We start from the raw sequence: 18,591 nt of genomic DNA on the forward strand, positions 1-18,591 counted from the left end.
AATTTCATCCTTTTGTTGGCCACTCCTTGTTAGCAGCCTCATTTCATGCTGCCTCTGTTTGTAATCCGACTGCCTCATCCTCAGCACTATTCAAAGAGTGCAGAGAAAATTTACAAGGTTGGGATGGGGGGGGGGGGGTGCTAGAGCTCAAGTTCATGGGTTAAGGGTGAAAGGTGAAATGTTTAAGGGGAACATGAGGGGGATCTTCTTCACCCTGAGGGTGGTGAGAGTGTGGAACGAGCTACCAGTACAAGTGGTGGATGCAGGGCTGATTTCAACCTTTAAGAGAAAGTTGGTTAGTTTGGATAGTAGGGGTATGGAGGGCTTTGATCTAGGTGTAGACCGATGGGACTAGACATGAATGGTTTGGCACAGATGAGATGGGCTGAAGGGCCTGTGTGCTGTAGTGTTCTATGACTACACAGTGGATTCTGATTAATTAGAACACATCCCAATTAGCTGGTTTCATGGAAATATTTTTAAAAGTACTTTAAAAAAAAACAAACTACTGTTTAACTGAGTGGAAAATTGTGTATTCAAATGAAATACAGGACAAATTAGAACACTACCAATATTACTCGTGGTTGTCCGACAATGATAGGAGACTTGTGTGAGAGTTTTTAGGTGGAAAAGCCATTGTGCTGGGGCAGTTCCACTCAATTTTGGAAGTGTGGGTCACAACTCAGCCCTTCCCTGGTTGCACTTTTGTGCCTTGTCATATCCTTCAATCTCCTTGTAGCTTTGCAGAACTGCCTTCCTGGCTGTTGGAACTCACTTTAGTTCACATCCACCCAGCCTGCTGGAGCTGACCACTTATGTCCCTATCTCTCTGGGGTACAAGACCGGCTGGCTCTCTTCACCTTCATACAAACAGTGACTCGGAGGCACAAGTGAGAGCTGAGCTTCTGGAGGGGACCAAAGGTGACGTTCAAGATAATTCAAGTTCAAAGTAAATTTATTATCAAAATACATACATGTCACCATATATAAACCTGAGATTAATTTTCTTGTGGTCATACTCAATAAATCTATAGAATAGTAACCATAACATGATCAAAAAAAGACTGCCCAACTTGGGTGTTCAACTAGAGGGCACAAGACAACTATAAAAAGAAAGATATCGATAAGTAAATAAGCAATAAATATCGAGGACGAGATGAAGAGTCCTTGAAAGTGAGTCTATTGGTTGTGGGAGCATTTCAATGATGGTGTAAGTGATGTTCAGCAAAGTTATCCCCTCTGGTTCAAGAGCCTGTTTGTTGAGGGTTAGGTTGGGATAACAGTTTTAGGTTATTGATATCTTCAATTTCATTGTAATTGCTAACTTGTGGTAGTGAAATTGTTTAATTTTCACTCCCCTCTGTTTCTGGCATTACCAGTTCTGAATGCTTGAAACTGCAGTGAGCAAAACAGTTTTGAATTGTCTTAATGCTATTAATGATCAACTATCAGTGACAAGAATCACTGAATTTTAGACAATAGACAGTAGGTGCAGGAGTAGGCCATTCGGCCCTTCTAGCCAGCACTGCCATTCATTGTGATCATGGCTGATCATACACAATCAGTACCCCGTTCCTGCCCTCTCCCCATATCCCTTGACCCCACAATTTTGAACACAAATGCACAACTGATGCTATTTAAAATCTGTTCACTCTAACCACGGTGTGTTGTCTTAATGACACTAGTTAGAGAATGTTCAACAACAGTCTCTTGCCCCAATTAAGCAGCATATTGTCCCAATTAAGAACAGGGAATCTGAGCTATTTTCTTGTTTTTTAAGAGTTATCCCAAATAAGTGGCTGTCCTGATTAACCAGATCCAGTTAAACAAATCCACAGTATATATATGTTGTAATTTCTGTTTTGTGACGTGCTGCTGGCACAAAACAACAATCAGGGTGACTGGTACGAAGGTATGAACACGACTATAATTGCTCCCTGCCCAGTGGACTGTGTGTTGGGGAGCTGGGTGATCAGTCCAGATCACAGTGTGTCTGTTCTCATTGATCTGTCTGACAGAACCATGCGTCGGGAGGACAGAGGCTGCAGCTCTGCTACGTTGACTTGGAGCTGGGACTCTGTGGAAACGGACTCATTGATGACCGTGATGGGTGTCCGTCTGATTGAGGACAACATGAATGCTGCAGGAGAGGACGCTAATCACTCTCCTCCCAACAAACGGCCCAGGCCCTGCCAAGGGAAGGAAAACCAGCCACACAGCTTCCTGGTGTCAAGGAGGTTTCGCAAGGCAGACTGTTCATCAGGTAAGAGGGATCTGATCTGTACGTACATGCTTTCTCCAGACTGGCCTGTTCTGGATGGTTCAGTAACTTCCTGGCTGCCATGGATGGTTTGGAATCCGTGACCAATGCTGGCCCGGCCTGTGAGTCCTTCTCCAAAGCACCATGGTCCCGTGTCCTAGGGGTGACTTCCCACACCACGCTCTGCCACTGGTAGAACATAGAAAACCTACAGCACAATACAGGCCCTTTGGCCCACGATACTGTGCCGAACATGTACTTACTTTAGAAATTACCTATAGGGTTACCCATGGCCTTTTATTTTCCTAAGCTCTATGTACCTATCCAGGAGCCTCTTAAAAGACCCTATTGTATCTGCCTCCTCCACCGCCGCTGGCAGCCCATCCCACACACTCACCACACTCTGTGAGAAAAACTTACCCCTGACATCTCCTCTGTACCTACTTCCCAGCACCCTCCTTAAAAACTCTGCCCTCTCGTGCTAGCCATTTCAACCCTGAGAAAAAGCCTCTGACAATCCACGCAATCAATGCCTCTCATCATCTTATACACCTCTATCAGGTCACCTCTCATCCTCCATTGCTCCAAGGAGAAAAGGCCAAGTTCACTCAACCTATTCTCATAAGGCATACTCCATTATCCATGTCCCATTATCTAACCTCGCATCACTCACCAATACTATAGCACAAAGTAGAAGGGTTAGACCATTCAGCCTATCAAGTCTTCATCGCCATTCTATCATAGCCAGTTTATTATCCCTCTCAACCCCATTCTCCTGCCATTTCACAGTAACCTTTCACACTTTGATAAATCATGGAACTATCAACCTTCGCTTCTAATATACCCAAGGAGCTGTCTGTGGCAATGAATTTCACAGATTCATTACCCTCTGGCTAAGAGAATTCTTCCTCATCTCTTTTTCAAATGGACGGCCCTCTATTCTGAAGCTGTACCCTCAGGTCCTAGACTCCCTCACTATAGGAAACATCCTCTCCACATCCACTCTATTTAGGCCTTTCAATATTCAATAGGTTTTAATGAGATCATCTCATTCTCCTAAACTCCAGTGAGTACAGGCCCAGAGCCATCAAATATTCCTCATATGTTAATCCTTTCATCCTTGTGAACCTCCTCCGGACCCTCTTCAATGCTAGCACATATTTTCTTAGATAAGCCTGGTTTTAGTTGATCTCAAATCTGAGTAACAGTAGCAATGATGCAGGGACTGCAGCTTCCAAGTCCTGCCCTCTCCCCTGTGACTGGCTGACTGACTCTGCTCTGGACTACCCCCAGGCCACATTTCCACCACAGTATTGGTACCTCATTGTACCCTGAACAGGCTAGTAAGCTGCTGAGAACTGTGTCTGTCCTCCTGGCTAACCCCTCTGCAGCTGCTGAGCTCATCCAACCCTCTGCCCTTGTTCCACTGAGGGTCTGATCCTCCATCCTGTGCTGCTTGACTCACACTGATTCGTAGCTACAAGTATCTAAATTTCATTTTCCAGTGCTGGGACCCCTGCTTCCACTCTTGGTATCCTCTGTCTCTCTGACACCTCCTGCTTGGATCGGCGCAAAGCTGGGACCCCCGCTGCTGGTCTGTAATCTCAGGCTGTCTGCATTGAACTCTCTCCCTACAGGTGTAAGCCGGTCCTGGGAGGAGCTGCCTGATGAGCTGCTGTTGGTTATTTTTCACTCTCTGTCAATGCCTCAGTTGTTGAAGGTTTCGCAGGTCAGCAGGCGATGGCATCGACTGGCGTGAGTACCAGCTCCTCCTCTCTCAACTTCTCAAAGTGGTCACAGCTAGGGTACAGACAGCAAAAAGTTAAGTGCTCACCAATAAAGATCGAGGGAGCAGACAGGCAATGCAGGATCCGTTCCCCTCAGCAACAGGCACTCACCTTTGGATACCACGCAGAGATGATTATCAGGGCATAGCTGCAGCAGCCAAGTCAGTGGCTCTGAGGATCAGTGGGGACGGGCAAAGTCAAGCAGTGCCATGGTGATGGGGTACAGACTGCACGGGGTGTTGCTGCCTGGGTACCAGGGTCGAGGATGTCTCAGTGTGAATGCAGAACATTCCCAAGGGGAGGGTGAGCGTACAAAGATTGTGGTGCATGTTGGCACAATACAAGTAGAAAATGGGAAGCTGTCGTGTGCAGTGAGTACAGAGAGCTAGGCAAGAAGCTAAAAAATGGGAATTTCTGGATGGCTGCTCGTGCCACATGCTGGTCAGGGCAGGAATAAGGAAGGGCAGGATAGAACAAGCAAATATGTAGCTGGAGAACACATGCAGGAGGCAGGTTTCAATTTCATAAATCATTGGAACCTCTCCTTGGGCAGAGTGACCTGTACAAGGGAGGGTAGGTTGCACTTTAACTGCAGAGGAACCAAAATCAGCATGGTTTCCTTAAGGGAAAATGTTGCCTGGCAAATCTGTTGGAATTCTTTGAGGAAATAACACAGAATAGACAAAGGAAAATCGGCTGATGTTGTGTACTTGGATTTTCAGAAGGCCTTTGACAAGGTTCCATACACGAGACTGCTTAACAGTAAAGATACCAGCATGGATGGCAGGAGTGGGAAAAAAGAAGGGAGGTTCCTTTTCTGGTTGGCTGCCAGTGACTAGTGCTGTCCCACGGAAGTCAGTGTTTGGACTGCTTCCTTTTACCATAAGATCATTAGACGTAGGAGCAGAATTAGGCCATTGTGTCTGCTCCACCATTTCATCATGACCGATCCTGGCTCCCGTTCAACCACATAAACCTGCTCACTCACAATATCTCTTGCTGCCTTGACCAATCAGGAATCATATCAACTTCCGCTTTGAATATACCCACAGACTTGGACTCCACTCTAGTCTGTGGCAGAGCATTCTACAGATTCAACATCCTCCTTCTGTTTTGAAAGGTTGCCCCAGAATTTTGACAATATGCCTTCTAGTTCTATATACCCCCGCCAAAGGAAACATCCACCCTATCTAGTCCTTTCAACATTCTGTAGGTTTCAATGAAATCCCCTGCATTCTTCTAAATTCCAGTGACTACAGGCCCTAAGCAGCTAAAATATTTCTCATGTTAACCCCTTCATTCCCGGAATTGTCCTCGTGAACCTCCTTTGGACTATCTCCAATAACTACTATAGATCTTTTCTGAGATGAGGGGCCCAAACTGTTGAGAGTTCTCTAAGTGCGACCTGACTGGTGTCTTATAACTTCAGTAATATCTCCTTGTTCTTGTATTCTATTCCCTTGAAATAAATGCCAATATTGCATTTGCCACCTTTTCCAAAGACTCAACCTATGGACCAACCTTATGGGAGTCTTGCACGAGGACTTCTAGGTCCCTTTTCACCTCTGAAGTTTAAATTTTCTCTCCGTTTGGATAATAGTCCGCACTAATGTTCCTGTTACCAAAATGAATTATCATACAATTCCCAACACTGTATTTCATCTGCCACTTTTTTGCCCATTCTTCCAATTTGTCTAAGTCCTGCTGCAATCGCATTGCTTCCTAAGCACCACCTACCCCTCCATCTATCTTTATGTCATCCGCAAACTTTGCCACAAAGCCATCAATTCCATTATTTCTTCAGCGGTTTGAACGGGGCACAACTGCACAAGCACGTGGAGGTCAGCCAGTGAGAACAGCAAGAAGAGTTTAAAAAGAAGACATTTATACAGCAGGCGTCAGAGTAGAGGGAGACAGTAGGAAGGCTTTGGCTCAACGGGGCTTAGGCGATAAAGGGTCGAGGCGAGGTAGGTTATCTGTGTAGAATACAAACAAGAAGTATGTGTGTGAGGCCAGTTTTCTGTACTGGGTGACAGATTTGGGAGGTCTGGGAGACCCCAGCCTCCCGGATGGCCATATCTGCACCAGGTGTGTCAAGCTGCAGCTCCTTAGGGACCAGTTTAGGGAACTGGAGATGCAGTTCGATGACCTTGGTTTGGTCCGGGAGAGTGAGGAGGTGATAGAGAGGAGCTATAGGCAGGTAGTTACTCTGGGCACTGGGGAGACAGATAAGTGGGTAACAGTCAGGAGAGGGAGGGAAGGAGTCAGATGCCAGAGAGTACCCCAGTGGCTGTCCCCCTTAACAATAAGTACTCCTGTTTGAGTACTGATCACAATTCTATCTCCTTTACCATAGCATTGGAGAGGGATAGGAACAGACAGGTTAGGGAAATGTTTAATTGGAGTAAGGGGAAATATGAGGCTATCAGTCAGGAACTTGGAAGAGTAGATTGGGAACAGATGTTCTCAGAGAAATGTACAGAAGAAATGTGGCAAATATTCAGGGGATATTTGTGTGGAGTTCTGTATAGGTACATTTCAATTAGACAGGGAAGTTATGGTAGGGTATAGGAACCGTGGTGTATAAAGACTGTTGTAAATCTAGTCAAGAAGGAAAAAAAGAGCTTACAGAAGGTTCAAAAAGCCAGGTAATGATAGAGATCTAAAAGATTATAAGGCTAGAAGGAAAGAGCTTAAGAATAAAATTAGGAGAGCCAGAAGCGGCCATGAGAAGGCCTTGGCAGGCAGGATTGTACGAGTATGTGAAGAGCAAGAGGATAAGACGTGAGAGAGTAGGACCTATCAAGTGCGACGGCGGGAAAGTGTGTATAGAACCAGAGGAGACAGCAGAGGTGCTTAATGAATACTTTGCTTCAGTATTCACTATGGAAAAGGTTCTTGGCAATTGTAGGGATGACTTACAGCAAACTAAAAAGCTTGAGCATGTAGATATTAAGAAAGAGGATGTGCTGGAGCTTTTGGAAAGCATCAAGTTGGATAAGTCACTGGTACCGGATGAGAGATACCCCAGGCTACTGTGGGAATTGAGGGAGGACATTGCTGAGCCTCTGGTGATGATCTTTGCATCATCAATGGGGACTGGAGAGGTTCTGGAGGATTGGAGGGGTGTGGATGTTGTTCCTTTATTCAAGAAAGGGAGTAGAGATAGCCCAGGAAATTATAGACCAGTGAGTCTTACCTCAGTGGTTGGTAAGTTGACGGAGAAGATCCTGAGAGGCAGGATTTATGAACATTTGAAGAGGCATAATATGATTAGGAATAGTCAGCATGGCTTTGTCAAAGGCAGGTTGTGCCTTACGAGCCTGATTAAAGTTTTTGAGGATGTGACTAAACACATTGAAGGTAGAGCCATAGATGTAGTGTATATGGATTTCAACAAGGCATTTGATAAGGTACCCCATGCAAGGCTTATTGAGAAAGTAAGGAGGCATGGGATCCAAGGGAACATTGCTTTGTGGATACAGAACTGGCTTGCCCACAGGAGGCAAAGAGTGGTTGTAGACGGGTCATATTCTGCATGGAGGTCGGTGACCAGTGGAGTGCCTCAGGGATCTGTTCTGGGTCCCCTATTCTTTGTGATTTTTATAAATGACCTGGATGAGGAAGTGGAGGGATGGGTTTGTAAACTTGCTGATGACACAAAGGTTAGGGGTGTTGTGGATAGAATGGAGGGCTGTCAGAGATTACTAAACTGGGCTGAGAAGTGGCAGGTGGAGTTCAACCCAGATAAGTGTGAGGTGGTTCATTTTGGTAGGTCAAGTATGATGGCAGAATATAGTATTAATGGTAAGACTCTTGGCAGTGTGGAGGATCAGAGGGATCTTGGGGTTCGAGTCCATAGGACACTCAAAGCAGCTGCGCAGGTTGACTCTGTGGTTAGGAAGGCATATGGTACATTGGTCTTCATCAATTGTGGGATTGAGTTTAAGAGCCGAGAGGTAATGTTGCAGCTATATAGGACCCTGGTCAGACCCTACTTGGAGTACTGTACTCAATTCTGGTCGCCTCACTACAGGAAGGATGTGGAAGCCATAGAAAGGGTGCAGAGGAGATTTACAAGGATGTTGCCTGGATTGGGGAGTATGCCTTATGAGAATAGGTTGAGTGAATTCGGCCTTTTCTCCTTGGAATGACGAAGGATGAGAGGTGACCTGATAGAGGTATATAAGATGATGAGAGGCATTGGTCGTGTGGATAGTCAGAGGCTTTTTCCCAGGGCTGTAATGGCTAGAACGAAAGGGCATAGTTTTAAGTTACATAGAAGTAGGTACAGAGGAGATGTCGGGAAAGTTTTTTACACAGAGAGTAGTGAGTGCATGGAATGGGCTGCCGGCGTTGGTGGTGGAGGCGGAAACGATAGGGTCTTTTAAGAGACTCCTGGACAGGTACATGGAGCTTAGTAAAATAGAGGGCTATGGGTAAGCCGAGGTAGTTCTAAGGGAAGGACATGTTCGGCATAGCTTTGTGAGCCGAAGGGCCTGTATTGTGCTGTAGGTTTTCTATGTTTCTACTATCTACATCATTGATAAACAATGTGAAAAATAGTGCTCCCAGTACTGACCCCTGAGGAGCACCACTATTTAATTGGAACCAACCAGAAAAGGCCCCCTTTAATCCCACTCACTGCCTCCTGTCTGTCAGCCATTCCTTTATCCATGCCAGTGTATTTCCGTAACACCATAGGACTTCATCTCGTTAAGCAGCCTCATGTGAGGCACCTCATCAAATGCCTTCTGAAAATCCAAATGAATGACATCTACTGCCTCTGCTTTGTTCACCCTACTTATTACTTCCTCGAAGAATTCTAACAGATTTGTCAGGCAAGGTTTCCCTTTGTAGATACCATGCTGACTTTGACTTATTTTATCATTAATCTCCAAGTACCACAAAACCTCATCCTTAATAATTGACTCCAACACTTTCCCAACCACTGAGCTTTGGCTAACTGGCTAACTTCCTCTCTTTTGTCTTCCTCCCTTCTTAAAGAGTGGAGTGACATTTGCAATCCGAGTCTTCCAGGAGGACCATGGAAGAATCAAGTGATGTTTGGAAGATCATGACGAATGCATCTGTTAACTCTTCAGCAGCCTCTCTCAGGACTCTGGGATGTCGTCCATCTAACTTATCCACCTTATGACCTTTCAGTTTGCCTAGTACTTTTTCCTTTGTAATAGCAATGGCACTCACTGCTGCTCCCTGACACTCGGACCTCTGGCATATAGCTAGAGTCTTCCATGGTAAAGACTGAAGCAAAGTGCTTATTAAGTTCATCTGCCATTTCTTCGCCCCCCTCACCAGCATCATTTACCAGAGGTCCAATATCAACTCTCTCTTCCTTTTTATTCTTTATAATTGAAACAAAAACTTTTGATATCCTGCTTTATATTATTGGCTAGTCTGCCCTCATATTTCATCTTTTCTCTTGTTTTTTTTGCCTTTTGTTGGATTTTAAAAGCTTCCCAATCGTCCATCTTCCCACTCACTTTTGCTACCATATATATGCCCTTTTATGCAGTCCTTAACTTCCCCTGTCCGTGGTGGTTGCCTAGCCCTGCCACTTGAGTACTATGTCTTCTGTGGGACATACCTATCCTGTACCTGGTGAATTATTCCCAGAAACTTCAGCCATCTCTCTGTTGTCATCCCCACCAGTATCCACCTGGGAAGGCTCCTCTCTCATGCCTCTGTAATTCCCTTTATTCCATTGCGATACTGATACATTTGATTCGTTCTTCTCCCTCTGAAAGGTTCAAAGGTACAATTTAATGTCAGAGAAATGTATACAGTATACATCCTGAAATGCTTTTTCTTTGCAACCATCCATGAAAACAGAGGAATGCCCCAAAGAATGAACGACAGTTAAATGTTAGAACCCAACGTCCCCACCAGCTCAGTGGCAGTGCATCGGCACTGCCACTGAGCACTCAGGTGTGAGCAAAGCAACAGCAAAGACATAGACTTGCAGTTATCCCAAAGACTTCGCATTTCACCCAGCATATGACATACCACAGGCTATCTCTCTCCCTAATAAGGGAGAAAGAGGTGTTTCCATTTTCCCAATGAGCGGGAAGACATAAGAGACAACGCACTGGTTTACGATGTTAAAAGTCCGTTACGTCGCTTTGTTCGAGCTCTGTGCCTGAAGACCTCAAAGATCCTGGGTCTCCAGGCACACAGCCATAGATATTTCAAATCCTTTGATGACACATGAGTCTCCTGTCATGAGTCTGACCATGTCTCCAGAGCCCCGAGATCCTAGGCTTCTGAATCCGAGCCGGACTCTTGGACTGAGCCTTTGGCATACCGAACAACGGCCAGTTATGGAACCCTGAGAGCAGATCCCATTCCCGCAAAGAACTGTAGTCAGTGTATAACTCCAGGTCAGGATCTTCAAAGAAACCCTGGAAGGGAAAAAGTGCACAATGAGTTTGATCATATTATGATCACTGCCTCCTAAGGGTTCCTTTACGTTAAGTAAAGAATCTAAGATAGTCTTCCCCTAGTATGCTCAAGTACAAGCTGCTATATAAAGCCATCTTGTAGGCATTCAACAAATTCCCTCTTTTGCGATCTGACACCAATGTGATTTTCTCGATCCCCTTGCTCATTTCAGTAAGGCCTTGGACAAGGTTCCACACGGCAGGTTAGTTAGGAAGGTTCAATTGTTAGGTATTAATATTGAAGTAGTAAAATGGATTCAACAGTGGCTGGATGGGAGGTGCCAGAGAGTAGTGGTGGATAACTGTTTGTCAGGTTGGAGGCCGGTGACTAGTGGTGTGCCTCAGGGATCTGTACTGGGTCCAATGTTGTTTGTCATATACATTAATGATCTGGGTGATGGGGTGGTAAATTGGATTAGCACGTATGCAGATGATACTAAGATAGGTGGCGTTGTGGATAATGAAGTAGGTTTTCAAAGGTTGCAGAGAGATTTAGGCCAGTTAGAAGAGTGGGCTGAAAGATGGCAGATGGAGTTTAATGCTGATAAGTGTGAGGTGCTACATTTTGGTAGGAATAATCCAAATAGGACATAGCTGGTAAATGGTTGGGCATTGAAGAATGCAGTAGAACAGAGTGATCTAGGAATAATGGTGCATAGTTCCCTGAAGGTGGAATCTCAAGTGGATAGGGTAGTGAAGAAAACTTTTGGTATGCCGGCCTTTATAAATTAGAGCATTGAGTATAGGAGTTGGGATGTAATGTTAAAATTGTACAAGGCATTGGTGAGGCCAAATTTGGAGTATTGTGTACAGTTCTGGTCACGAATTATAGGAAAGATGTCAACAAAATAGAGAGAGTACAGAGGAGATTTACTAGAATGTTACCTGGGTTTCAGCACCTAAGTTACAGAGAAAGGTTGAACAAGTTAGGTATTTATTCTTTGGAACGTAGAAGGTTGATGGGGTACTTGATAGAGGTATTTAAAATTATGAGGGGGATAGATAGAGTTGACATGGATAGGCTTTTTCCATTGAGAGTAGGGGAGATTCAAACAAGAGGACATGACTTGAGAGTTAGGGGGCAAAAGTTTAAGGGTAACACGGGGGGGAACTTCTTTACTCAGGGAGTGGTAGCGTGTGGAACGAGCTTCCAGTAGAAGAAGGAATGGAGGGTTATGGGCTGAGTGTGGGTCGGTGGGACTAGGTGAGAGTAAGCGTTCGGCACGGACTAGAAGGGCCGAGATGGCCTGTTTCCATGCTATAATTGTTATATGGTTATTGAAGTCCCCCACTACAATTGTGTCATTACCCTTATTACATGTCCTTTCCAGCTCTCCTTGCAATCTCAACCACATATCTTGGCTACTATTTGGAGGCCTATATCTGATTCCTGTAATGGTTTTTTTTTTACCCTTGCAGTTTCTTAACTCCACCCACAAAGATTCAACATTCTCTGACCCTGTGTCATCACTTTCTAAAGATGAAATTCCATCTCTTAACCAGTAGACACACCACCACCAATGCCTTCCTCCCTGTCCTTTTGATACACAGTATTTTCTTTGTTAAACTCCCAATTATGATCTTCTTTCAACCATGACTCAGTGATGCCCACAACATCATACAACCAATCTCTAATTGCACTATGTCCACCTTATTCCAAATACTACATGCACTTAAATAGAGTACCTTCAGTCCTGCCTTCTTCGCCCTTTTGAATTTTGCCTCTGTCGTTCAACTTAACTCTTTGCTATACTGCATTTGTACACAATCATTGGCTTGTCTTTCCTTACATTCATATTACACCCACCACCCACTTGTAAACCTGCTGGCTCATCCTCAGCTCTATTGTATTAGTTTAAATCACTCCAACTGCTCTAGTAAACCTGGCTGCAAGAATATTGGTCCTCCTTGGATTCAAGTGCAATCTGTCCCTTTTGTACAGGTCACACCTGCCCTGAAGAGGTCCTAATGATCCAGTAATATGAATCTCTGCCCCCGCTCCAATTCTTCAGCTACACATTTATCTGCCACCTCATTCTATTCCTATCCTCACTGTTGTGTGGCACAGGCAGCAATCCTGAGATTATTACCCTTGAGTGCGTTCTTCTCAGCTGCCCTCCTAACTCCGTGCTTTCTGTTTTCAGGACCTCCTTCCTTTTTCTAACTCTGCCATTGGTACCAGTATGTAGCACAACTTCTGGCTGCTCACCCTCCCTTTTCAGGATATTGTGAAATGTTTTACGTTATATGTCAATGATTTGGATGATGGAATTGATGGCTTTGTGACCAAGTTAATGCACGATATGAAGATAGGTGGAGGGACAGGTAGTTTTGAGGAAATAAGAGTGGCTACAGAAGGTCTTAGACAGATTAGGATGATACAAAGATTGTAGGAGGGGCAGGTAGTGTTGAGGAAGCAGGGTATCTTCAGGAGGACTTAGATTTGGGGATGGGCAAAGTAGTGGCAGATGGAATATAGTTTAGGGAAGTGTATGGTCATGGACTTTGGCAGAAGGAATAAAGCTGTGGTCTATTTTGTAAATGGGGAGAAAATTCAAAAATCAGAGGTGCAGAGGGACTGTGGGGTCCTCGAGCAGGTCCCTAAAGGTTAACTTGCAGGTTAGAACAGAGAAGCATACAGCACAGAAATAGGCCATTCGGCCCACAGTGTTGTGCCGAAAGAACTAAAAGGCAAATCAAAAACACCCAAACAGCGATCCCTCCTATCTACGCCGTGTCCATATCTCTCCGTCCCTGTGCCCATCCAAATGTCTCTTCCACCACACCAGGCAGCTTATTCCAGCATCCATGACTCTTAGTAAAAAAAAACTTGCCCCTCACGTCCTCCTTGAGCCAATCACCTCTCACCTTTAATACATACCCTCTGGTATTAGACATTTCAGCCCTGGGAAACATCCACTCCGTCCACTCTATCTATGCTTCTCTCAGCCTCCGATGCTCCAAAGAAAACAACCCAAGTTTATGCAGCCTCTCATGATAGCACTCTAAACCAGGCAGTATTCTAGTAAACCTCTTCTGCGCCCTCTCTAAAGCCTCAACATCCTCCTTATAGTGGGGTGACTGGAATTGTACACAATATGTGGCCAAACCAAAGTTTTATACTCAATGCCTCGACTCAATGCAAGACCAAGGAGATGGTGGTGGACTTTAGGAGATCTAGGCCTCATATGGAGCCAGTGATCATTAATGGAGAATGTGTGGAGCAGGTTAAGACCTACAAGTATCTGGGAGTACAGTTAGACGAGAAGCTAGACTGGACTGCCAACACAGATGCCTTGTGCAGGAAGGCACAGAGTCGACTGTACTTCCTAAGAAGGTTGGCGTCATTCAATGTCTGTAGTGAGATGCTGAAGATGTTCTATAGGTCAGTTGTGGAGAGCGCCCTCTTCTTTGTGGTGGCGTGTTGGGGAGTAAGCATTAAGAAGAGGGACGCCTCACGTCTTAATAAGCTGGTAAGGAAGGCGGGCTCTGTCGTGGGCAAAGTACTGGAGAGTTTAACATCGGTAGCTGAGCGAAGGGCGCTGAGTAGGCTACGGTCAATTATGGATAACTCTGAACATCCTCTACATAGCACCATCCAGAGACAGAGAAGCAGTTTCAGCGACAGGTTACTATCGATGCAATGCTCCTCAGACAGGATGAAGAGGTCAATACTCCCCAATGCCATTAGGCTTTACAATTCTACCGCCAGGACTTAAGAACTTTTTAAAAGCTATTATTAATGCTTTTTGAGATAGTGATTTAGATGCATATCATATTTTTTACTGAGTTAAGTATTGTATGTAATTAGTTTTGCTACAACAAGTGTATGGGACATTGGAAAAAAAGTTGAATTTCCCCATGGGGATGAATAAAGTATCTATCTATCTATCTATCTATCTATCTATCTAATAAAAGCAAGCATTCCATAAGCCTTCTTAACCACCTCATTGATCTGTGTAGCCACTTTCAGGCAGCTATGAACTTGGATCCCAAGATCTCTCTGCTCAGCAACACTGTTAAGGACTTTGCCCTTACAGTGTACTGTCTCCTTGCATTTGCCCTACTGAGGTGCAACACCTCACGTTTTTCTGGGTTAAACTCCATTTGCAGCTGATCTATATCTATATTCTTTGCCAATCTTCCACACTGTCCACAACTCCAATCTTAGCATCATCCACAAATATAACCCACCCATCTACATTTCATCCAGCTTATTTGTATACATTACAGAGGTCCCATCAACTACTACCCTCTACTCCTTGTGGAACTCCAATAATTACAGACTTGCAGCTCAAATAAGTCACTTCAGCCACTACAACACACACAAATGCTGGAGGAATCTATGAAAAAAAGCAGTCGATGTTTTGGGCTGAGACCCTTCGGCAGGACTGGAGAGAAAAGGCTGAGGAGTAGATTTGAGGGTGGGGAGAAACACCGGGTGATAGGTGAAACTTGGAGGGGGAGGGATGAAGCAAAGAGCTAGGAAGTTGATTGATGGAAGAGACAAAGCCATGAAAGAAAGAAAAAAAGGTGGAGAGGAGTACCAGAGGGAAGTGATGGGCAAGGAGATAAGGTGAGAGGGGTAGAAGAGGATAGGGCATGATGAAGGAGGGAGTTGGCATCACTGGAAGTTTGAGAAATCGATGTTCATGCCATCAGGTTGGAGGCTACCCAAATGGAATATAAGGTATTGTTCCTCCAACAACGGTGGAGAAGGCCATGGATGGACATGTTGGAATGGGAATGGGAATTGGAGTTAAAATGGGTGGCCACTGGGAGATCCCACTTGTTCTGGCAGGTGGAGCGTAGATGCTCGGCGAAGCGTTTAACCACTACCCTCTGTTTTCTATGCACAAGCAGTTCTGAATCCAAACAGCCAATTTGCAGTGGACCCCATGCATCTTAATCTTCTGGATTAGCCTCTCATGAGGGACTTTGTGAAATGCCTTACTAAAATCCTTGTAAGCAACATCCACTTCCCTACCCTCAGCAATTACTCTAAACAACTTGTCAAAAAACTCAATCAAGTTAGTAAGGCACGACCTGCCATGCTGGCTCTCCCTAATTAGGTAATGGGTTTCCAAATTCTCAAGTATCGTATCCCAAAGAATTTTCTCCAATAATTTCGCTATAACTGAATGAGACTTGTCAGTCTATAGTTCCCATGATTTCCCCTTGTTCCCTTCTTAAACAGAGGTACAAGATTAGCTACACACCAGTCCTCCAGGGCCTTGCCTGTAGCTAGAGAGGGCACAAAGATACTGGTCAAGAGCCCAGAAATCTCGTCCTTTATCTCCTTCAATAACCTGAAATAAATCTCATCTGGCCCTGGGGACATATCTACCTTACTACTCATTAGGAGGCCCAACACTTCCTCCTCCTTGACCTCTAAATGCCCTAACGTATTTATACACTCAGCACTGATCTCCTGTTCCTCTATATCTGTTTCCTTGGTAAATACTGAAGCAAAGTACTCATAACATACCTTGCTTGCTTCTCTACTCCGAAGCAAATGTTCCCCCTTTATCCCTGAGTGGTCCCTAGTTATCCTTGTACTCTTGATGTATGTATAGAATACCTCGGGATTCACCTTAATCCTACTTGCCAAGGACTTTTCATGGCCCCTCCTGGCTTTCCTAATTTTCTTCAGATCTTTTCTAGCTTCTTTATATTCCTCATGTGCTTCATTTGATCCTGACTTTGAAGCCTTACATAATTTTCCTTTTTTCCTTGACTAATCTCAGCACTTCTCTAGACATCCAAGGTTCTTCTATCATTCCATCCTTTCCTGTACTCTGTAATTGATCTTTGAACACCCTCCACGTGTCTAATAGACTCGTCAGAGAAAAAGTGGTCCCAATGAATGCTCCTTAGTTCCTGCCTAATGCCTCCATAATTTGCCCTGCTCCAAATTCAAACTTTCCCACAAGGACCATACCTATCCTTATCTACAACTATCCTGAAAGTTAGGGAGTTGTCACTGTTCACCAACTGAAGGGTCATTACACAACACCAGGTCCAGTACAGCCCCTCCTCTCATTGGACCATATACCTATTGATTTAAGGAACATTCCTGGAAACATTTAACAAATTCAGCCCCAACTAACTCCTTTGTACTAAGGTGGTCCCAGTTTCTATTACGGAAGTTAAAATTTCCCACAGCATCAAACCTATGTTTTCTTCATCTGATCACACTTCTGTTCCGCAATGCCCTGGTGGCTATTCATTGGTCTGTATTACAATCCTATCAGCGTGATGACACCCCTGCTATTGCTGAGAGTCCCACCCAAACAGACTCCTTGTCTGAGCCCTCCATTATATCTGCTTTGAGTGATCCCCTTGCCACCTCTAAAACTGGTACAAGTTTCAGTAATGGCTACGATATCATAGTTCCATGTTCTGATCATCACCCTTACCCATAGTACTCCTAGCATTGAAATATACACACTTCAAGCTATCTGACCCATCACACCCGTTAGTTTGGTTTTGCCTTTCAATACTTTCCCTGACATTTTCCTTCAGGTCTGATCCTGACCTGAGGTTCTGGTTCCCAGCCCCCTACAAACTTTGAGTCAGTGGTGAGGATGGCAAATGCATTGTTTGCATTCATTTTGAGAGGGCTCGAATTCAAAAGCAAGGATGTAAGGCTGAGGTTTTATAAGGCATTTGTCAATGGAGGAGTTTAGGACCAGAAGGGACAGCTTCAGTATTGTGGGACAACTTTAGCCAGAGGGCAGTGAATCATCTTTGCTTCAGACAGCTGTGAAAGCCAAGTCATTGGGTGTATCTAAAGCAAAGGTTGATAGGTTCTTGATGAATCGGCATCAAATGTTATGAGGAGAAGGCAGGAGAATGGGGGGGTTGATGGAATGGTGCAGCATTCTGCTTCTATCTCTTATGGATTTGGGGTTATATTGAAAATGAGACTGCCAGACGTGAGTTACAGGCAGGGATATACTTCAAGAGTTTATCACCAAGGGTGGAGATGAACTGATCCCCAGGAGTTATTTTTTGAGATATAGCACAGAATAGGCCCTTCCACCACTCCGAGTCATGCCCGTGGGCAAAAACACCCACTTCCTTCCTGTATAACAGTGACTAACCTTGTGCTTCTAAACACAAGGCATTCCAGATGTTGCTGGAAATTCAGAACAACACATTCAAAATGTTGGAGGAACTCGGCAAGTCAGGCAGCATCTGGAGAGGAACATTGTATGAGGTTGCCGCCTCATAGGAGGAATGTGGGTGTGCTGGCAGATTCACCCTAGGGTGGAGGGAGGAAAGATTAGATGGGTTGCATTTGTTCCAGGAAGCCGAAGGGTTATCTTATGTAGGTGTAAAATAAGAGGCTTAGATAGGGGAGATAGAATCTTTTTCCCCATGGTTGGGGTGTCAGAAACAAGAGGTGAGAGAGGGGTTTTAAAGGAGATCTGAGGAGTAAGTTCTTTACTCAGAGTAATGCTGGAATGTGGTACAGAAAGTTACAAAAACCAGGAGTTCCAGTGAGTGAAACAGGATTGGTGCAGAGGGGGCTGAAACTGCCCTGGGGAGCCGGTTCTGTGCTGTGGGCGACACGCTGCTGGTCTGACCTTGGTGTTTGTGTTGTCTGACCTTGGTGTTTGTGTTGTCTGACCCTGCGTGTCTGTCGGGCAGGTTTGACAAGTCCCTGTGGAACAGTGTGGATCTGAGCAAGGCAAGTCTGCCCTCGGGCACTCTGGGCCGAGTGTTGGGGGCTGGAGTGGTGGTCCTCAGGAGTCCTCGCTCCTTCCTTGGAGACCCCATGTTCAAGGACGACAGGTGAGCATCATCTCTGGCAGAGTGCTGGAGGTAAAGGTGGGGTCTGGGAGAGTGTGGGTGCTCACTGCCTCAGTCAGTAGATCAGGGCTGTTACAGGCCCTCCTGGCCCAAAGAGTCAGTGCTACACATTATACCCATGAGACCAATTAACCTACTAACCAATGTATCTGTGGGATGAAACTGGAGAAAGCCACCCGGTCACAGGGAGAACAGATGGTGGTGGGGGGTGAACCCTTATCCATGGCTACCGTGACATCAGTGTAAACCACCCCTCTGAATGGCA

The 18,591-nt window shown here is 45.0% G+C and overlaps 1 protein-coding gene across 9 annotated transcripts in view; it reads left to right on the top strand.

Moving 5' to 3' along the window:
• LOC140728830 (S-phase kinase-associated protein 2-like) overlaps positions 1-18,591 on the top strand; it is a 31,212-nt gene that overhangs the window by 8,769 nt on the left and 3,852 nt on the right. For all 9 annotated transcript variants that reach the window (XM_073047807.1, XM_073047808.1, XM_073047811.1 and 6 more), the window contains 3 exons: positions 2,019-2,263; positions 3,898-4,015; positions 18,165-18,308. In XM_073047807.1, the coding sequence (XP_072903908.1) occupies positions 2,019-2,263; positions 3,898-4,015; positions 18,165-18,308 (507 nt within the window). The remainder of the gene's footprint in view (positions 1-2,018; positions 2,264-3,897; positions 4,016-18,164; positions 18,309-18,591) is intronic.

Source organism: Hemitrygon akajei, chromosome 6 (genome assembly GCF_048418815.1).
Source record: "Hemitrygon akajei chromosome 6, sHemAka1.3, whole genome shotgun sequence".
Taxonomy (NCBI): Eukaryota; Metazoa; Chordata; class Chondrichthyes; order Myliobatiformes; family Dasyatidae; genus Hemitrygon; species Hemitrygon akajei.